This window comes from Molossus molossus, unplaced genomic scaffold (assembly GCF_014108415.1).
Source record: "Molossus molossus isolate mMolMol1 unplaced genomic scaffold, mMolMol1.p scaffold_m16_p_9, whole genome shotgun sequence".
Lineage (NCBI taxonomy): Eukaryota > Metazoa > Chordata > Mammalia > Chiroptera > Molossidae > Molossus > Molossus molossus.
The window spans coordinates 17,322,179-17,341,655 of record NW_023425403.1 but is presented as its reverse complement, the minus strand read 5'-3'; the positions used below and the strand labels follow the sequence as shown (position 1 = coordinate 17,341,655).

General features: G+C 36.4%; 1 protein-coding gene and 1 long non-coding RNA gene across 2 annotated transcripts in view; one reads left to right on the top strand and one right to left on the bottom strand.

Annotated features, from left to right (window-relative positions):
* Positions 1 to 19,477, bottom strand: part of SGCZ (sarcoglycan zeta) — a 272,064-nt gene that overhangs the window by 44,210 nt on the left and 208,377 nt on the right. The window contains exon 5 of the mRNA XM_036250299.1: positions 12,031 to 12,153. Coding sequence (XP_036106192.1) covers positions 12,031 to 12,153 — 123 coding nt within the window. The remainder of the gene's footprint in view (positions 1 to 12,030; positions 12,154 to 19,477) is intronic.
* Positions 1,402 to 16,625, top strand: LOC118622807. The gene is made up of 3 exons (XR_004958138.1): positions 1,402 to 1,544; positions 14,998 to 15,058; positions 16,325 to 16,625. It is a non-coding gene; the product is annotated as an uncharacterized LOC118622807 (long non-coding RNA).

Sequence of the window (19,477 nt, the reverse complement as noted above, 5' to 3'; positions counted from 1 at the left end):
TTGACACACTTTAGCAGGATCCCTTTGAAGACAAAGGTCAGACTGATGGATGAATATACCATGGCTTTAAACCTAAAATGTCTTCTTCAAATTTCAACAGGCCATTAAAATTATAAACCAACATTATATTACTGTTTTTCCAAAGTGATTTTAACATCAATCATTTATCTCAAGCTTTCACTTTGACATGATGTGGCACATCCCAAGCCTTCAATTCTTATAGCCACATGAAGACAGAGAGGTTACCCCAGGAGCTCTCTCTGATTTAGTTGAGAAAGTCATCAAAAAAGGCATTTAAGTATGGTCATTCCTCTTCACTTCTAACTTTTTCCAATTTACTAAATAAATCTGTTTGAAATAATGACCGAGCTGCTAAATGAATCAGAGCCCAGAAGTTCCGTTTCTTATTATAGAAATTCTTATTCGGGATCTGAATGTATTAGATACCGTGTATGTAGCGCCCGAGATGAAGGAGAAATGAGACTGGGCTACAGTGGGAAGCAACCTTCCGGTCTGCTCTTCAGAGCTGGGACTTTGTGTGAGTCACTTAAACTGAGACTCAGTTTGCAAAGTGAAGACAATAATTCACAACTCCTCACATCCCGAGGAGTAAATGAATGAATGCAAATGACCATAGTTTATTAATGGCAAAAGTTATGCCTATATGTTATTAATTTCCTTATTTTGATTAGTTGTGATGCTTTATTTCTTTGTTCTAAAATTTAATATGTCATACATTTTCTGCACTTGCTGTTTGTTTTCATTTCCCTTCTTGTGATTTTATACCATTTTCACTTAAATATCTCTGAAAGCCTTACACTAGATTGAATATTATTCAGTATTATATAACATGTTCAGCATTACCTTGTATATTATTACGTGCATATGAGAGTGAAATGATAAACAATTAAATGTAGAATGACTTTACAGTAAGTGCTATAAGAGAAAGAATGTCATTTCATTAATACGTACTACTACATTTATTTTTCTTTGTTGATTTTAGAGAGAGAAAGGGAGAGGGAGAAATAGATAAAAACACTGATGAGAGAGAACATCGACTGGCCGCCTCCTGCATGCCCTGCACTGGGGATAAGGCCCTGAAACCTGGGCATGTGCCCTGACTGGGAACTGAACCGGTGACCTCTTGGTGCCTGGTCAATGCTCAACCACTGAGCCACACTGGCAGGACTCATTAATACATAATACTGCAGTAATGTCTTCATGATTGTTATAATAATTATTATTATTTCCTACATTTACTGTCAGATATCAGGCTTTACACGAATCGGTTCAAATTCACTAAATGATATTTTTTATGTCCTCGTTTTATAGATGAGGAGCTGGTGACTTTGAAACCTACTAACTAAGTTGCTCATAATTACTCTTCTAGAAAGCTGAAGAGTTGTAATGCCAGAGGCAATGTTTATAATCACGAAACCCTGAAGCCCAGGCTGTTCCGCTCCAAACCTGCTCCTACTTTCCCATCTGACCCTTCGAAACAGCCAGACTGTCATGAAATGGAACATATTTGCATTCAGTGACAGGTAATCATGGTCCAGAACTTATATTGTTGAATAAATCTCTTATAGTTAGTTTTAGTGTTCCTAAATTAAAAGATTTTCTTTGTATTTTTCATCCTAAGAGTAACAAAATAATAATTAATAATTAATTGTTACTTTCAGATTGGGGATTGAGTCTATAACAATGAAAGAGTATTGATATATAATTAATTTACTCAGCTTAGAACTTCTCATTTGGTACATTTTCTTCCATTTTTCTATTATGTTTGAACAGTTTTGACATTTGTTTTTTAAAGAATGCCACTTTTCATCATGACCTCTGAAAGGTACAACCATTTATATCACTTTGAAATAATAATTAGTACTTTTCCTTGTTTGAATTTTCATTTGATTCATGGACAATATTAGTAATTACCGACTCTTTATGTTCTGTGTAATGTTCATGACTTTTGATGGTTTTCAATATGCTTACTCTATCAGAGAACACACGTAAGTAATGCTAAATATTGTTTACATGAAAAGAACATAAATAATCCCTAATCTTGATATAAACTCGTCAGATCCTCAGAGGATCTGAATATCTTACTAGTTTTTTCAGAATATTTTTCTGAGAAATATCTCTTTTCTACATTGCACTATTCTTATTCAAATAGTTCTGAAATCTGTAGCCATTCTCGTAAGACAATAAAAAGAAAGAAAAAGAAAGAAAAGCCATACAAATTTTAAAAAAGAAATAAAATTATCTCTATTTGTATATGACGGGTTGTTTACATAGGAAATTCCCTAAATCTGTAACATTTTCTATAAACACTGAGTTCAGTAAGGTCATATGATACAAGGTTATAAGATCAATACACGAAAAAGATGTTATCAAGTGTTATGCTAACAATGAATATACAGAAATAAAAATTAAAAAAAAACTATACCAATTATAATGGCTTCAAAGAAAGTTACAAAGTTTACAAAACATGTACAAATGATGTATGCTGAATATGACAAAAATATTCATGAAAGATATCACTTAAAACCAAAAAATAATGGAGACACACAACATCTTCATGACTGGAAGACTCAATTATAGTAAAGATGTCAATTCTCCTAAAATTTATGTGTGGGTTTAATGCAATTTCTTGCAAAATCCAAACAAGGTATTTTTAAACATTAAAATACATGTTATAAAAATTATATGTAAAAGAAAATGCTCTAGAATAGAAAAAAGTCTTGAAAATAAAAAGAATAAGTTTGTAGGACTCTCTTTATTCAATATTAAGGCCTACTTTATAGCTACAGCAATCCAGATATTGTCAGATAGTTATTCCAAACAATGTAAAAGAAAAGAGAATTTAGAAAGAAACACTAATAGGCCTAACTGATTTTTGTCCAAGGTGTAATAGGAATTCAGTCAAAGAAGGGAATACATTATAGCAATAAAATTGTCATAGGCAACACACACACACACACACACACACACACACACAGAAAAAATTGACATAACATTTGCATCTTATTCAAAAATTAATTCAAATGTAACATGTAATATAATAAAACCTTTAGAAAGAAATTGGACAAAATATTTAGTATGTAGGGTTTTGCAAAGCATCCTTAGATGTGATAACACTAGCCCAATCCACAAAATTAAGAAAATGTGGTACCTCATCAAAATTTAAAAATTTGTTCCATTAAAGACCCTATAGAGAGGATAAAAAGACAAGCTACAGAGATGGAGAAAATATTTGCAAATCATATATCCAACAAAGGACTATCATCTTAATATATAAAGAACTCTCAAAACAAGAGTAAAAACGTACATACATTCCAATTGGAAAATGTACAGACATTTTGCTGAAGAAGATATGTGGATGAAAACTTGAACACATGAAAAAATGATGTCAACATCATTAGGCATTAGGGAAATGCAAATTAAAAGCAAAATAAAATATCACTATACAGCAATCACCATGTCAATACACATATTGTAGGTTTAAAAAATAATGACAACACCAAAAAAGGAAAGGATGCAGAGAAACTGAGTAATTCACACATTACTGGAAAAATTATACAATGTTCCACCTAACATATATAAAACAGTTCAGCAGTTTCTTATAAAACAAAACATATATCTGCCATACCACCAGTAATTGAACTCTTTGGATATTTATCCTAGGTAACTTATGTAACACAAAATCTTGTGCACAGATTTTCATAGTAACTTTATTTATAATAGCCAAAATGTAAACAACCCAGATACTCTTCAATAAATGGTGGTATATTCATACTGTGGAATACCACTCAGTAATAAAAAGGAAGAAATTACTGATACATACAATTTAAATGAATCTCCAGGCAATTAGCTGAGTGAAAAATAAAATGCCAAAAGGTCACAAGTAAATGTTTCTCTATAACTTTCTTAACACCAAGAGGTTAAGGTGACAGTGTGGTTTCCAAAAGGCACGAAGGGATCCCTGTGGTGATGAAAGTATCTTCTGAATCATGTCAGTATCTTTTTTATAATGTTGTTTTGGAAGATGTTATCCTTGTGGGAAACTGGGTAAATGTTGCATGAAATCTTTCCGTGTTTGCTCAATCCCCAACTTGTAACCCATGTTATCAACCTCATAGACCTCCTCTACCCGTCTCCGAGGCCCTCTTCACTTGAGCCCTTGCCTCTGCCAAGCTTCTTTCCCAAGTTCAAATGCTCTGTCCTTTCACCTTCCTCTTGCTGGCTCCTGCTTCTACTGGGCTGTCTTTGCTCTTGTCTACCCACCTCCAGGAAGACAGGCAGGAAGAAAGGGAGGGAGGGGGAAATAAGTGAGGAAGGAAGGAAGGAGGGAGGGAGGGAGGGTGGGAGGGAGGGAGGGAAGAGAAAGAGAGGGAAGGAGGGAGGGAGGGAAGAAGGGAAGGGAGGGACGGAGGGAGGGAGGAAGGAGAAAATAATTTATCTGTTCATCTGCAATTAGCCTCTTGGGTCATCCTTCTGCATCTATAATCATAGATCTTTGACCCATAAATGGAGATGTAGATACTCAAGACTGGTGTCTACCCTCAATACAATAAGCACAATTACTTGTTTTTAACTTAGTTTCACACAGTCTTTTTTATCTATCCAGCTCTGAAATACTGTCTCAATCTCTAAAGGTGCCTTGGCCATTAATCGTCTGAACTTGACATTTGTTTGCGATTTGTTTGCTATTTCTTGGGTATTTCCATGTCAGCATTCCTCTATTGATTTTGACTTGACTCTTTTCTTCCAGCTCTAGACATTCTGAATTGCCTAAAAGTAATTTTCCACTTTAACTCTCTAGAACTTAGTTCTTGATGTCAACTACTCAGAGTACAAAGGAATGGAAAAATGAGTGAGTTGACTGATCTAACCAGAGTGTGTATGCTGAAAAGAAATTTTAAATGTGCCATATTACACTTTTTGGGACTCCTGACACTGGAAGTAAAGTTTTGGTTTGATGAAGATGACAATAGGGAGTAAAGATATAGTCTCGATTTTTAAAATTAAATTTATTAGGGTGACATTGATTAATAGGATCACATAGGTTTCAGGTGTACATTTGTATAATACATGATCTGAATATTGCATTGTGTTCCCACCACCCTAAGTCAAATCATCTTCTGTCACCCTTTACATTTCTTGTGTGACACGATAGCACTGACTTTCAGAAAAGTTTTGTCAAAATTCCCTGCATAGGAGTCTTCTGCAACAGATATAATAAGGTAAGGGTAATTGCTGTGAATTGAAGAAGGGTACAAATTTTAGGGCCGTTTTGAAGGCTGATATTGTCTAATTGATAATATATTAAAACTAAGCTTTTTTCTTTCTTTCCCTTTGAAGTTACTTATAAGTTTTCTATATTATTAAATCACTTCCTGAGGCAGAAGTGGCTCAGTTTCTCATTTAGCCCATTATTCCTTTATTAATAGAAGTTCCCACCCCAAGTTTTAGCAAGGAACAGAACACCTGTTAGAACTAGCATTTCCCTCCTCCCCTTGCAGTTCCACGTAAACAAAGGACTAGGTGTTGACGAACACATCAGTGGTGGGTACTAGTTCCCAATTGTGATATTCGAAGACAAGTCCTTTCCTCCGCTTCCCCTGTCCTCCCTTCCCCAGTGCGGAAATGCAGAGATGATGGCACGCGGCAGCCTCAAGCTGGTGGAGAGGGAGAACAACCTCATGCCAAGGGCTGCAGATTCGGAAGTTCTAAGGAACCTATTGTCACTGGGTGTCTCAGTATCTGCTTATGTCTGAAATCTAATGTGAGAGAAAAATAAAATGTATGTTGTTCCCTGTATTTTGGGAAAATAACTAATATTAATTATCTATCTTTTACCCTTCTCTTAACATTTTATCAAGAGCTTTTCAACTATCTCTAAATAGTAAAGTGTACAATTTTCCATTTCTAATATTGAATACAGAATTTCCATGCCATGTATTTTCAACCTTTCAATTTGTTTTTTCCTTCATCTCTTGTGAATGTCTTTTATTTTCCTTTACAAGTATTTACCTTAAAAATATCAAACAAGTCAGGAAAACAATAATGGTATGTAAAAGCTGTAACATGGTGGTATTTATTAAATGTAAATGCATGCCAGGGTTCTTCCTAAGTGATCTTCATATATATCTTTGGCTTTCACCAAGATCCTATGTGGTATTTCCTCTAATGCTCCTTCATGGAAGAAAAACATAGGCTTAGAGACATCTAATAATTTGTAAAGTATGGCAGGCAGACAAATGACCCCAACACAAAGATGTTCACTTCCTAAATCCTGAAGGCCGTGAATATGATACATGACAAATAAGATTTCACAGATGTAATTAGGGTTATTAATCTATTGCCCTTAAGATAAGGGGGTTATCCTGGATTATCTAGGCATCTGGATAATGTAATAAGGCAATGTAATCATATGAGTTATTAAAAACAGATAACCTTTTCCCAGCCATTGTCAGAAAAGGAAATAGAAGAGAAGTAACAGAAGAAGATATTGGAGAGATTTGAACCCGGTGCTCCTGGAGGCAGGACACGTGGAGCCCCGTAGAGGAGAGAGGGTAGCCCAGCCCGGCAGCAGAGAAACTGCACGCTATTCCAGGACTCCACAGTCCATAGTAACATATTTTTAAAACTTTGTCGTGATATATAAGAAATCAGACTATTCATGTACATGATGGCAGGATAAATTATATCTTTGAGATATTTTGGATTTAAGGACCACAGCTGTGATAAAAATTTTAAACATCAATGGAAAAATTTAAAACCACTGCACAGACATGTAAATTCAACACAGCCCACTCTCTTTTATAGGGGCTGCCCTCTTTTAAGATGTTTCACTTATTTATCACAAAATTCTATTTTCAAGTTTTGCTTTAGCAAAAAAAAAAAGACAACACTTAAATGATAGCTTAGAAAACCAAGTCATGGAGAGGACGGTCCTAAGGCCTAGTGCATTATTTATACCCTTAAAAACCTTCCAAAGGTTTTATCTGGAGATTTGGGGGGGAAGGTAGAGTAGTAATAATCATTAGTGTCTCCAAAATCTTCATCCTCAGTAAGTTTAGAAAGCAACTAGAAACTTAGCTGAGTGATCTACCCTAGTCCATGACCTTGAAATGCCTCATCGGAGCAAATGAAGGATTGTACAGCCCTTTCCTTGGCATCTGAACTGATCACGTTGCTTCAGGTGCTTTTTGGACCAAGGAGTCCTCCACCCATCGGCTGAGTGTTACAACATTCTTGGCCTTTGGATGGTGGTAGGAACACTGGTCCTGCATAACAGAACACTTGACTTCAGAGCTGACCCCTTTGCAGTGTGCAAATTTAACAGACAAGAACAAAGATACAGAAGACTAATAAAAACAAACCAGAAAATATTGATTTCAACCCAGAAACATGGTGTTTAATTTAAAAGACAGCTCTTCCGAAAATCCTTTCTTCTGCTGTCAAACAAGCATTAGAACATGTCTGTCTTTCCAATCACTCAGCTAGAGCAGAGACAAAGAGTGATACTCCTGGTTTTTAAGTCAACACAAGGGCACAGGGTGGATGCATGGCTGGGATTCATTATTCTTCTGGATTGCCAATTTTAATTTCTACTCTGACAAAGAAAGAGATATCCTTTCTCACAATACATTTAGCTCTTTTATCCTTTTCTCTCAAAGGCAAAAAAGAGAGGTCTAAGTCCAACTAACAGTCTTTAATTGAACATTTTTAATTGAAATTAAGTTTGTATAGGGCAAAAGCCTATCATTTTATAAAGTCAGAGGACTTACACACGCACGTTGTCTCGAAGTGAACACACTCTGTGGACTGTCAATAACAGCACAAATGGGAGTTGACAGATTCTGCCTGAAAGCACTAAATTTAAGAGTCTTCTAGGTTGTTAAGGTTTCTATCTTTTATTTGTTTATCTGCTCTCAAAAGATAATTGCACTAAGTGATATCATTGGCCGATATTAAGGGGCACAAAATGCAGATAAAGTTTTCAAGTGTGTATGTGTGAGTTAACATGTAAAACTCCAGTACATCTAACAATACAGAGAGGGCGTGTTAAGGTGAAATAAGTGTATTCAAATTTAGATTTAAGAAAACTATTGCTGCCCTGGCCGGTTTGGCTCAGCGGTTAGAGCGTCGGCCTGCGGTCCTGAGAGACCCGGGTTCGGTTCCCGCTAAGGGCACGTACTTCGGTTGCAGTTTGTCCCCGGCCCTGGTTGGTCGTGCGGGTGGCAGCCACTCGATGTGTTCCTTTCACATCGATGTTTCTCTCTCTCTCTCCCTCCCACTCTACCTGAACAAAAAATGGAAAAATGTCCTCGGGTGAGGATAAAAAATAATAAAAAAAAAAAAAAAAAAAAGAAAACTATTGCTGATCAAGCGAGTAATATGAGGAGTAGAAAATTATAAATTTTATGCATGTGGTTGTTCATCATGATGAGGGGGGATGGCGGGTTGGTGGTGTCCAGGTAACCATTTGCCATTTTACTGCTATCCTCCTGAACACTAGCAGTGCAGCAGGTAAATCTCTGCTACTTTGTAGGTAAGGTAAATGTAAACATCCTGAGTGGATAAACGGATACCAGATACTAGATAAATGGATGATTGCAGTCATCGGTGATTTAGCCTCAGGTGCACAGACACGCTCTAAATAAATGCATCCACTTCTGTGGCCTCAGAGGGAAGCCCCGCACAAAACGCTATTGTTCATCAAGTATAAAGATAGGAAGAATTCATTTTATTTTATTATTTTATTTTACTTCATTTTGTTTTATTTTATTTTATCTCACCCGAGGACATTTTACATTTTTTGTTCAGATAGAGTGGGAGGGAGAGAGAGAGAGAGAGAAACATCAACGTGAAGGGACACATCGAGTGGCTGCCACCCGCATGACCCAACCAGGGCTGGGGACAAACTGCAACTGAGGTACGTGCCCTTAGCGGGAACCGAACCCGGGTCTCTGTGGACCACAGGCCGACACTCTGACCGCTGAGCCAAACCAGCCAGGGCAACTCCTATGGATCTACTTTAAATAGAACATTTTTAAATTCTAGGATAAACTTCACACAGATCTCTTGTTGCATGCAACTTTGAAGTCTTGTCAGCACAGCTAACTAATTACATGAAGCACCCTGGAGTCAGTATTTCTTTGCAGTGTTACGTATCAAAGGATTCAAGCACTGCTTTAAAGTGTACGTGGGGATACCAGTCAATTCCTGTTCTCCTAAATTGCGTGCTACATTATGCACAGGTTTCTCCTCTAAGCATGCAATATTCTAATTTATATTTGCCTTTGACATCTTTGTTTTTCTTCATTTTAGATGTAGCACAGGGAAGAACAGAGCAACTATGAAGTTAGTATGCAACATTCTGGTAAAGGAGGAAGGACCTAGCAGGAATTTGAGAGCGCATGTGTATGTATGCATGCGTGTAACGTGAGAACAGAAATGTGACTGGATACTGCGGGGATTCGAATCAGTTCAAGCACTCCCTAATTGAGCAGGCACTTGCCCACAATGTGGAGCCGAGAATACCCCCTCTGGGCAAAGCCAGGGCTCTGTGCCTCAGGCACTTGCATTCTTTGATCCGAAGTGCTACGCTTCAACTCCTTACAAAAATACGTTGGACCCAGCAATTATGGACTCAGAACTACCTGTATATTATTTTAATATTTAGAATCTTCTGGAATCATATGTTACATAAATCTATTGTAAAACAGATTAATTTTCTGAGATAATTGGAGCATATAGATCAGTCAAGTGTATATGAAGAATAAACTCAAGTATATATTTTTGAGATGGAGAATGAAATAGAAAAAGAGAACCAGTGTAACATAAACATATTTGTCCATCTATAAATACACATATACACATATACTCTGCATGTGTCACTCACACCTTCACATATACACAGAGAGGGAGACAGAAAAATGAACGAGGTAGCAGAGATGACTGTCTCAAGGCAGTTAATTGAAAAGCAGAAACACTTAGGTTTTTCAGGGAGCACATTCTTCTCTGATTTAATAGCCCAAAGTACAGTCCAAGGGTACCAAAATAAAGAGGAAAATAAAGTTGAGAATCCACCTAGTTCAAAGAAAAAATTAAAGAAACGAGTTAACGTGTCTAATTTTGTGAAGACAGCCCATCACTGCGATTGTTATGAGACAAATCAAGGTACTCTAAAGGTCAGGAGAAGTTAAAATTCCATGAATGCTAAAAGTTGTCAAGAGCTCTAGAACTCCCCTGCACTAATGAATACTAAGTACCTCATGAGACTATCTGAATAGTGATCAAATACTTTTTGGGTAATTGTGTAATATCCTAAATGGTATCTCAGATTTGTGTTGGTATCAAAGCCGGTAACAGTAGGCACTACCAAGATTAAAGATGGCTAAATACTGAAATCATATGTTCACAATCTCCTGAGTGCATTTCTATCCACATCCCCCACTTTTCCACCACCAGCAACCCAAATGTAGCACCAAGGGCCCTAAAGTCAATGTCCTTCCTCATCTGTCTGTGGCTCTATGCCAACCACAATCCTCACGCCTTTTTCAGCCTCCTTTCCCTGCATCTCAGGACTTAGAAAGGTCAATTTGGTCCATTTTTGCTTCACATGCATCCTTCCTTTCCTGACCTTTCCAAAGAGCTTTAAGAAAAAAAGAGAAACGAGGCAGATGGATAGTCATGGTGGCCAACCCCAAACACCAACCCGATGTTACAGGCTCCAGCTAGTCAGTCGGACACTCTTACAAGGCATAGGAGGATATGGGGGTCAGTAGGGATGCTGACAGTGGGGTGTCACTAAACCCAGGGGTACCCAATGAGGATCCCCATTCAACAACCCTTGTTGAATTTCACTGCTATTTAATAGTACATCTTTCTTGAAATCCACTCAGGCAATCATGTATGCGACATTGACAGCATTATGTTTATCTTTATTGATAAGAATAAGAAGCTAACCTTTACAATGTCTTCATTATGTGCCGAAAACCTAAACATGCATATGTCATGTAGGCATATGGGTGTGTACACACACACAAAATTAATTGGACACTAAATTTATCATTGTCATTTAGATGAAAGAAAATTGAAGGCATAGAGAATTTATTTAAAATATTGAATAGTAGAGGTAGGATTCCACCCAAAAAGCCATGGAGAGCAGAGGCCAAGTACCATATTAACTACCCTCACATGGCCCAGAGAACTCATTTGGACCTAACCAGGTATGACAGATATGCCATGAGCTGTTCCCAAACTCAGATTTTGGAAACACTAAGTTAAACATACTTTAAAAAAAAAAAAAATAAGGTAAACCTCTTTGACTATTTTAAAAATATTTAAATAAAATAGGTATTATTGCTATGAATCAAGTAGTTCAATAGAAATTGTGCTTAAAATTGTCTTTAAAAATTCTTCACCACTCCCAATTGTCCCTTTAACTTTCTGTTTTGTTTTTGTTCTTGCTTTTCAGTTCCAGTTGTTGATTGACTTATGACCCTAATATTAAAATAATGACTTTAACAACTTCTAAATATGTGATCAGCACTATTTTTGATTTACATAGTTTTTAAGATAATTATGAGCCCCAAAGAACAATGATTTAGTTTACTTATATTATAATTTTTCCCCTAATTCACTTTAAAGTTGATATTTACATTTTAGTCCTTCTTTTGCATATCTTTTACTTTTAAATACTATCTCCAAATTGCATTTGTCTATCACTGACAGACAGCTTTGCGTAGTGTCTGACCTACCCTTTCTCTTCCCTGACTCACACCCACTCTCCTCCCCGCCCTCCCTGAGACTCTCAGCTTCACCGGCACGTCAAGGCTCATGTTTACATTCATGTCAGCATCCACAACCAGTGTTTTTTATTGGAAGACTTTTGGAAAATCAAACGTTGTGAAACTCAATTTTGGGAATGGGGATCACACATCTTATAAAGTAGCTTTTTTTCCTGTTATATGTTCTTTCAAGAAGTAAACAGTGTTCCAAGACCTCAATCTACAGTACCTGTAACTTTCAGCTTTTCAGCCCCAATGGTAATCTCATCTTCATCTGCAGAAAACAGCACCCTGCCATCTTCACTCGCTCTCACTTCAAATCTTTTACACTGAGCTTCCACAGCATCAGCTCCTGCGGTCAGAGGAAAGGTTTAACATGAAACTCGTGTGCAGGAAACCATTGATATGTATTTTTTTTTAGAAAGATAAAGAAATACATATATTATTTAGTTTATCTCTGCAGTATGTCTTACACCTGAATGAACATTTTCAATTGTTATCTTTTTCAGTAGGCTGTCTAATTTGGTAGAATACTGCTGGGCTAGGATGGTTGGGTGTACATTTGACATCTAAATGTGTGACATAGTCCTAAACATGTTTGTGGGTTTAGCCAGTTCGAAACTCTGTATATATAGAAGGAGAGATGATGTCTGCTTGGTTATTGGTTGTAGCCTGAAGATGGGGCATTATACCTGGCATCTTCTGTATGCTCAACAAATACTTGTGGACTGAATGACTCTCATGTTTTCTCTCTAAACACAGAAGTGCCCACACTCTGCCACATCACAAGGTACTTCTAATTATTCAGTTGTGAACCATTACTCTACATTTCGTAGAGTCTAATATTGACATTTGTTCACCCTTTAGTATCACTGAATGTGAATCCTTTTTATAATCTTGCAAATATATACATATATGCATATATTTGTATTTTAGTGCTCCACAAGGTGTCTTCTAATCAATAATTTTCTTGATGTGTTAAAATATAATATTAAATAAATGTAATTACAGCATAGAATTGAAATCCACTCACGAATTACAAAGCCAGCTCCCATATTTGCAAAACACAATTTGAGAGTTTGGAGGGCTCCAGCAAGAAGATCAAACAGGTCAGGGGGTGAGGAATTATTATTTCCATCACATTTATTTGTTTTCACATATGGGTCCATATCCTTCCCTCTGTTCATATCTGTAGCATACCTCCTCTGCTAAATACCCACATCAGAAACTCTTGCAGGGCACGACCCAGCCCGGTTGGGAACCTAGGCATACAACACTCTGCATACCGCTTTTCGCTTATTTTAGCATGTGCTATAGACGTAATGTTTGTGTCTACCCAAAATTCATACGTTAAAAATTTAACCCCCAGTGTGATGATGTTGGGAGGTTGGGCGTTTGGTAGGAAATTTGGGCACGAGGGCGGAGCCCTTGTGAGTGAGATGAGAGGCCTCAGTAAGGACCTCAGTACGCGTGCTCGCTGTCTCTCTGCAGTGCACCCAGTGAGGACACAATGACGAGTTGGTTGTCTGTGGGCCAGTCAGGCGCCTCTCACCGCACGCTGGTTCTGTTGGCACCTTGATGTCATAGTTCCCAGCCTCCAGAACTGTGAGAAATACTTTTTTGTTGTTTAAGCCACCCAGCCTGTGATATTTTGTCATAGCAGCCTGAGCTAAGAAAATGTACTGCTGTTACTTGTCAAATAGATGAGCCCCTGGAATTCAAAACATGAGGTCATCTTTGAATCCAAAATATTCTCCAAATTTAAAATTGTGTCTGGGTTCTAGTGGGCACTTAGTAGAAGAATATTAGGAGATTGAATTATAGATTTAAACTTTCTCTCTCCTTGGTCCTCACCTCCGCCCTAATCCCAATCTCAGCCCACTGGCTTCAGTAACTTACATTTTACCATCATCATAGCTTTGGAGGAGCGCTTAACAAGAGAAAAAAGTTCATTTCATACCCTGATAGCATGTGGGATAATCCTCTGAAAATAAGATGAATATTTTTCTTATATTCTGTAATTACACACCTGTTTTCAGGCCAACACAGAAAATTGGAAAAGCTGCCGGGACAATGTTAAGTAAAACTGGCATTAACTTCTAGGGCTGTCGTGTTTCAAACAGCATAAATGATATTTTAAAATCAGTTCTTTTTCAGAACTTCCTCTATGGAATTTAATGACAGTATTGGACAAACCATGGAAGACCTGTTATCTTTGTAACAGTCATTGAAGTTGGCCTTGCAAAAGCTATTGCAGCAGCCTGCATTCAGTTGAGCATGTTTTCTTCTAATTATGGTCTAACCCTGCTGTATTGTTCTTTTAATCTTCAAACGTAGTAATATAACTGAGTGATGATAAAAAAAAACACACAAAAAACTGAGGGTGGTGTGGTGATAAGTGTGAATTCTGAAATTTGAGGCCTCTATGTTATAATCTCTTCAAGGAATTCAGGCGTACATTAAATCTGAACTGCCTGAAAGATATAACAGCTCTTATATACATAAAATCTTTATATATATATACACAATGTTGCTTCCTTCACATATACTTAATTATTGGGTGAATTGATAAGCACAATATATCACTGACTTTAATGGTACTGAAGTGTAATAGATTACTACACACTACACACACATACATACACAAACAATATATATGCACACTAGAAAAAGTTTTCTTGGCATAGTATTTAATTTAATTATGTAAGATATTTTATTAACATACAAATACTACATGATGTGTAATACACTATTAGAAATGTAAGTGAAGTGTCTGGATATGGCAAGGTGAATTGAAATCTAAATTCATTAAATTTAAATAAGCAAAGCAAATAAGAAAATGTACTTGGAATAGAAGAGATGAATCTAGGTCATAAATAAATGCATGCAGAATCATCCAATTAAAAATGTATATATAAGTTATTACTGTAGACTACACTTTATTCAACACATTAGTGTAATTACAGAAGGCAAAACTGAAAGCAATTAACAATGCATTGATAGTAAATAAACATTTTAAATTAGAAAATAATTGTGAGTATAGTGTGGTTCTGTACATTGCTTTTCTTTTCTGTAAACGGAAAAAAGTAAATATATTGCATTGTTGTGAATATGTTTAAATTTAGTCTATTTGTCTATATGAAACTAAATTTACTATACCTGAACATACTCTATGTTGTCTTATTCTGTTTTGCAGGTTCCTAGCATCACATATTCTCTGGGCTAGGTCAACTTAGGATCCCGTCATACAGGGGGAGGTAAGATCTAGTTCAACTATATGTCAGTCAGTGAGGCCTCCAGTGTTGCTACAGAGCAACGTGCCTGATGACTCTGGGTAAGGAGTTCTGTTTTCTTTTTTTTTTTTTTTTTTTTATCCTCACCCGAGGACATCTTTCCATTTTTTGTACAGACAGAGTGGGAGGGAGAGAGAGGAAGAGAGAGAGAGGGAAACATCGATGTGAAAGGGACACATCGAGTGGCCGCCACCCGCACGACCAACCAGGGTCGGGGACAAACTGCAACCGAGGTACGTGCCCTTAGCGGGAACCGAACCCGGGTCTCTCCGAACCGCAGGCCAACGCTCTAACCGCTGAGCCAAACTGGCCAGGGCAGGAGTTCTGTTTTCTTAAATAGATCATCAAAGATGAGATTATTCTGGCAGTTCTATATTTTATTAGTTATCTTAAACACCAACTTGCTAACTAAAGCACCAAAGCTAAATGTTTCCTTAGGTATATCTCTGAGGAAATTTATTCCAGCAAATTCAAAATCAAAAAGTGCAGTCAGGGATAGAAGACATGAGAATTGGTAGGGAAAAGAGAGAAACTATGGAAGCAAAATAACAAATTCCATACAAGAATTGAAGAGTTCAATCCATATCCAAATATTTCTCTAGTTCATTTAATATTCTATATATTCTTCAAAACAACAACAACAAAACAAACAAACCAAAATAACAAGTAAACTAATTTCTCGTTCCCCATGGAGACTGTTCCATTGCCTTTTTAAAACATTAAAATTTCTTATAGTCATAATCAGTAGCCAAAGGCATGTTTTGATGTAACTAGAGTGGCTCTCATAATTTACATACTGTCTTTGCATTTTCTACATTAAATCAATCAACCACATGAATTGGAAATTTTTCTCCAATAAAAATCTTCAAAGGGGCTAAAACAATATATTTTCATGGGGTCCTTTGGTGCAATTTGGTACTGATCTAAAGAAAACAAGGCAAAGATCAAAACAAACATGTCTGGTTATCTCTAGTGTGTTTTCCTCAAGCATATCACGATGAATTTTTTTCTCTATATAATTCCAATTTCATATGTTTGTCAGCATAACGGAGAATGAATACACTATACATATATAAAGCTAGCCATATTAATATTAGTAAATGTTATACCTAGCTTGTTAGTATAACCTGATTTTTCTCTCAAAACTAGAGCTTGCATGTTAAAAGTGTTTTTTTGTTTTTGTTTTTTTTTTTAGTATGCTTTACAGTTCAGCAGTTTAAGTTCCTGTAGTATGCTTTACAGTTCAGCAGTTTAAGTTCCTGTGTGAACCTAAGGAGCAGCCTGACTTCAAGGCCCTGGCTAATGCCAGCTGCCCAGGCAAAGGAATTCACCAACAAAAAAGCGAGATGGCCAACTCAGGAATGCTGACCATGAGAATCCATATCAGGACCAGCAAGGATCGTAGCTGCATGCCCACAGCCCCTCCCTTTGATCTCTTTGTTCTGCTTTCCCTCTCCTTCTTTATAAAATCCTCTGCCTGCACTGAGATGTTAAGGTGTGCTTTGGGACAAGAGTCCTCCTTCTTCTTTGGTTTCTGGCACTTGAATAAACCTTTTTGCTTCTCAGAAGCAACTGTCTCAAGAATTTGGCTTTCATTGCAGCAGGCAGCCGAACCTGGGTTTGGTTACATCAGTACTTCCTAGGTCTTATAAAAGAGTATTATTAAATGATTAGAAATTCCAATAATAAAAACAAAAACAAAATTAAATATACTCAACTAAATTCAGTGTTCTGAAATTACTGATTTAGGATTATCATGGGCCAAAAACAAAACAAAGTTTGAAACAAAAATAGAAGTTTTTTCATGAAATATAGATATAAATAAGCACTGTACTTTATTTTTTTTTGACACCACGTGTGTCATTAAAACTCACATGTCACATGTACTCTGAGTGTACTCAGGGAGAGGAGGAGAAGCAGAATGAGGGAGACATCACCAGGGCCAGGCTGGGAGGCCTGTCTGAAATTTGTAATTTCCATAGGCTCCTGCCAGAGATCAATTTTACTCCATCCTCCCAACATGACTGTGTGCATGCACGCATGCACAAACACACACACACGCAGGAACTATCTTCTGCTTTAAAAGAGGAGAAGCCATTCTTCTTCCAGCAAGTAAGGCAGCTACAGGAACTCTATTCTCAATGGACAATGTAACTCTGAGTTTGTATCCCTATTTGAGGTTTTCATCCCACGTCTAGACCAATGAGAAATAATTCTTCAATAAAAGTTTTTTAAACTGAAGTGAATTCTACTTCTTTCCATCAATTGTACTTCTCTTCCTTATTTATCACTCCCACACCCATCTATACTATCCTTATGATCTCATACTATTGGTCTCCCTCATCCTGTTGTGAAACTTATGAAAAACTTGCACATATAAAGATTATATAGTGTTACCAACCACCTATACAAATACATAGTTATTATCACCAACACAGATGAAACCTTCAGTGTAATCTTTTCTAATCACATGTCCCTTCGCCCTCAGGGGAGCTCCAAATGTCAACCTTATCTTGAAATGAGTTTTTATCATTCCCATTTTATAACTTTACTACTTACTTATGTATGTATCCTTAAAACATTTTTTTTCAGTTTGGCATGTTTTGACTTATATGGATACACACATACCCCCCTTTTTATTACTTGTATTTTTTGGTGAATTGGTTTTTTTGTCACACAATATTAAATTTGTTAGATCCATCTATTTCAATACATAAAACTCTGGCTTATTAATCTCCACCATTTTATTTTATCATATCGATATACCACAAGTCAGTGAGCCGTTTTCCACTAATAATCTTTTAGATTGTTTCTGGGATATCAGAATCAGTAACAATGATGCTGTAAATGTTTTTGTACAAGATTCCTGTTATACTTGGGCAAGAATTTTCTAGGGCTTACACTTAGGTGTGAGATAGTAGAAAATGTACTTCAAATTTAGTAGATACTAAAAAGTTGCTTTCCAAATGGTTTTATCAATTTATATTCCTACCAGAGAGTATGAGACTTTCTATAGCTCTGCATCTTTGCAAACACTCAGTGTTATCAGACTTCATAATTTTTGCCAATCTGACTGTGTAAGAGATGTGCCACTATGGTTTAAATTTACAATTCCCTGATTACTGTTGAAATAAACATCTTTTATACACCACTGTTCTGCAATCTTACCAACAATAGACTCCTCACAGTCTGTCCATGGGGGCAAGTGACACTGACTCCCTCTAGAAGTGGTATTATTCTCTCGGACCAAAGCAATTAATTCATGCATAAGCATGTGACTCAAACACTATTCTGATTTTTGTACTAAGTTTTGAAAGAGGCACATTCTTCTTTTCAGATCACAGGCACTGACCATGACATAAATTGAAGCTTTTAACTCTAGCTCCCATGTGGAAAAAATCTGCCTGAAAACTCATTCACTTCTCAAGAAAGGCACAGAACGAGAAGAGAATAGACAGACAATCTTGAATAATTGCTTAAATAACTGGATACAGTCAGAGACAAACTAATCCATCCCTTGACTTTCCAATTATATGAATCAATAAATTATTTATTCACCATACTCATGTTGAATAGTGCATAAATTTTGATTTAGTTTTCTTTTGGTTGTATTTTTTTTACTCTTTATTTATTTTTTCTTCTTTATGTTTCTATGCAGTCATTCATTCCCTCTTTCTCTTAAATAAAAATCACTGCATTGCTCCAAAAAATTATTAGTGTCTAATACACATACACACACACACACACACACACACATTATAGGATTTCTGAAATGATGCTGTTAGGAGGGGTACTATCATATACTGAGGCAAATTCTCTTATAGCCTTTTGTAGTGGGTAAACCAGATTCTATTTAGATTTTTAAAACCTGGCATTAATGACATAAATATAATCCTTTACATTAGTATTCTTGTGGGGGGTTTTTTGGTGAATAATAATAATAAAAGAAGAATAAGAATACTTATAAACTACTTAGCCAATCATTTCATAAATTACTATGGTATTTTTTTTCCTGGGCCTGGCCTCTATGAACTTTGAGAGAATCAGGTAAAATCTGTCTCTTTATCCCACTTGTATTGACCATGGGAATAATTGACCATTAAGAGAAGTGAAAGTGAGTATCTTGATCTATTATTTTGTGTAAGAGTCCCAATCAAACAACATATATGCAAAATATTCTGGTTTTTACAGAGTATATAAACATTAATTACAGCATTTCAAAACTGTAGATGGCACCAAATTGGTGGATGAGATATCATTCTCTAAAAATTGTTTACATCACATAGACATTTATGCTGTTTTAATTCATAAAGGTAAAATAGAAAAAAAAAGGCATACCACATGCACTGAACAAACATTACCCGACAGAACTATTATATCAGA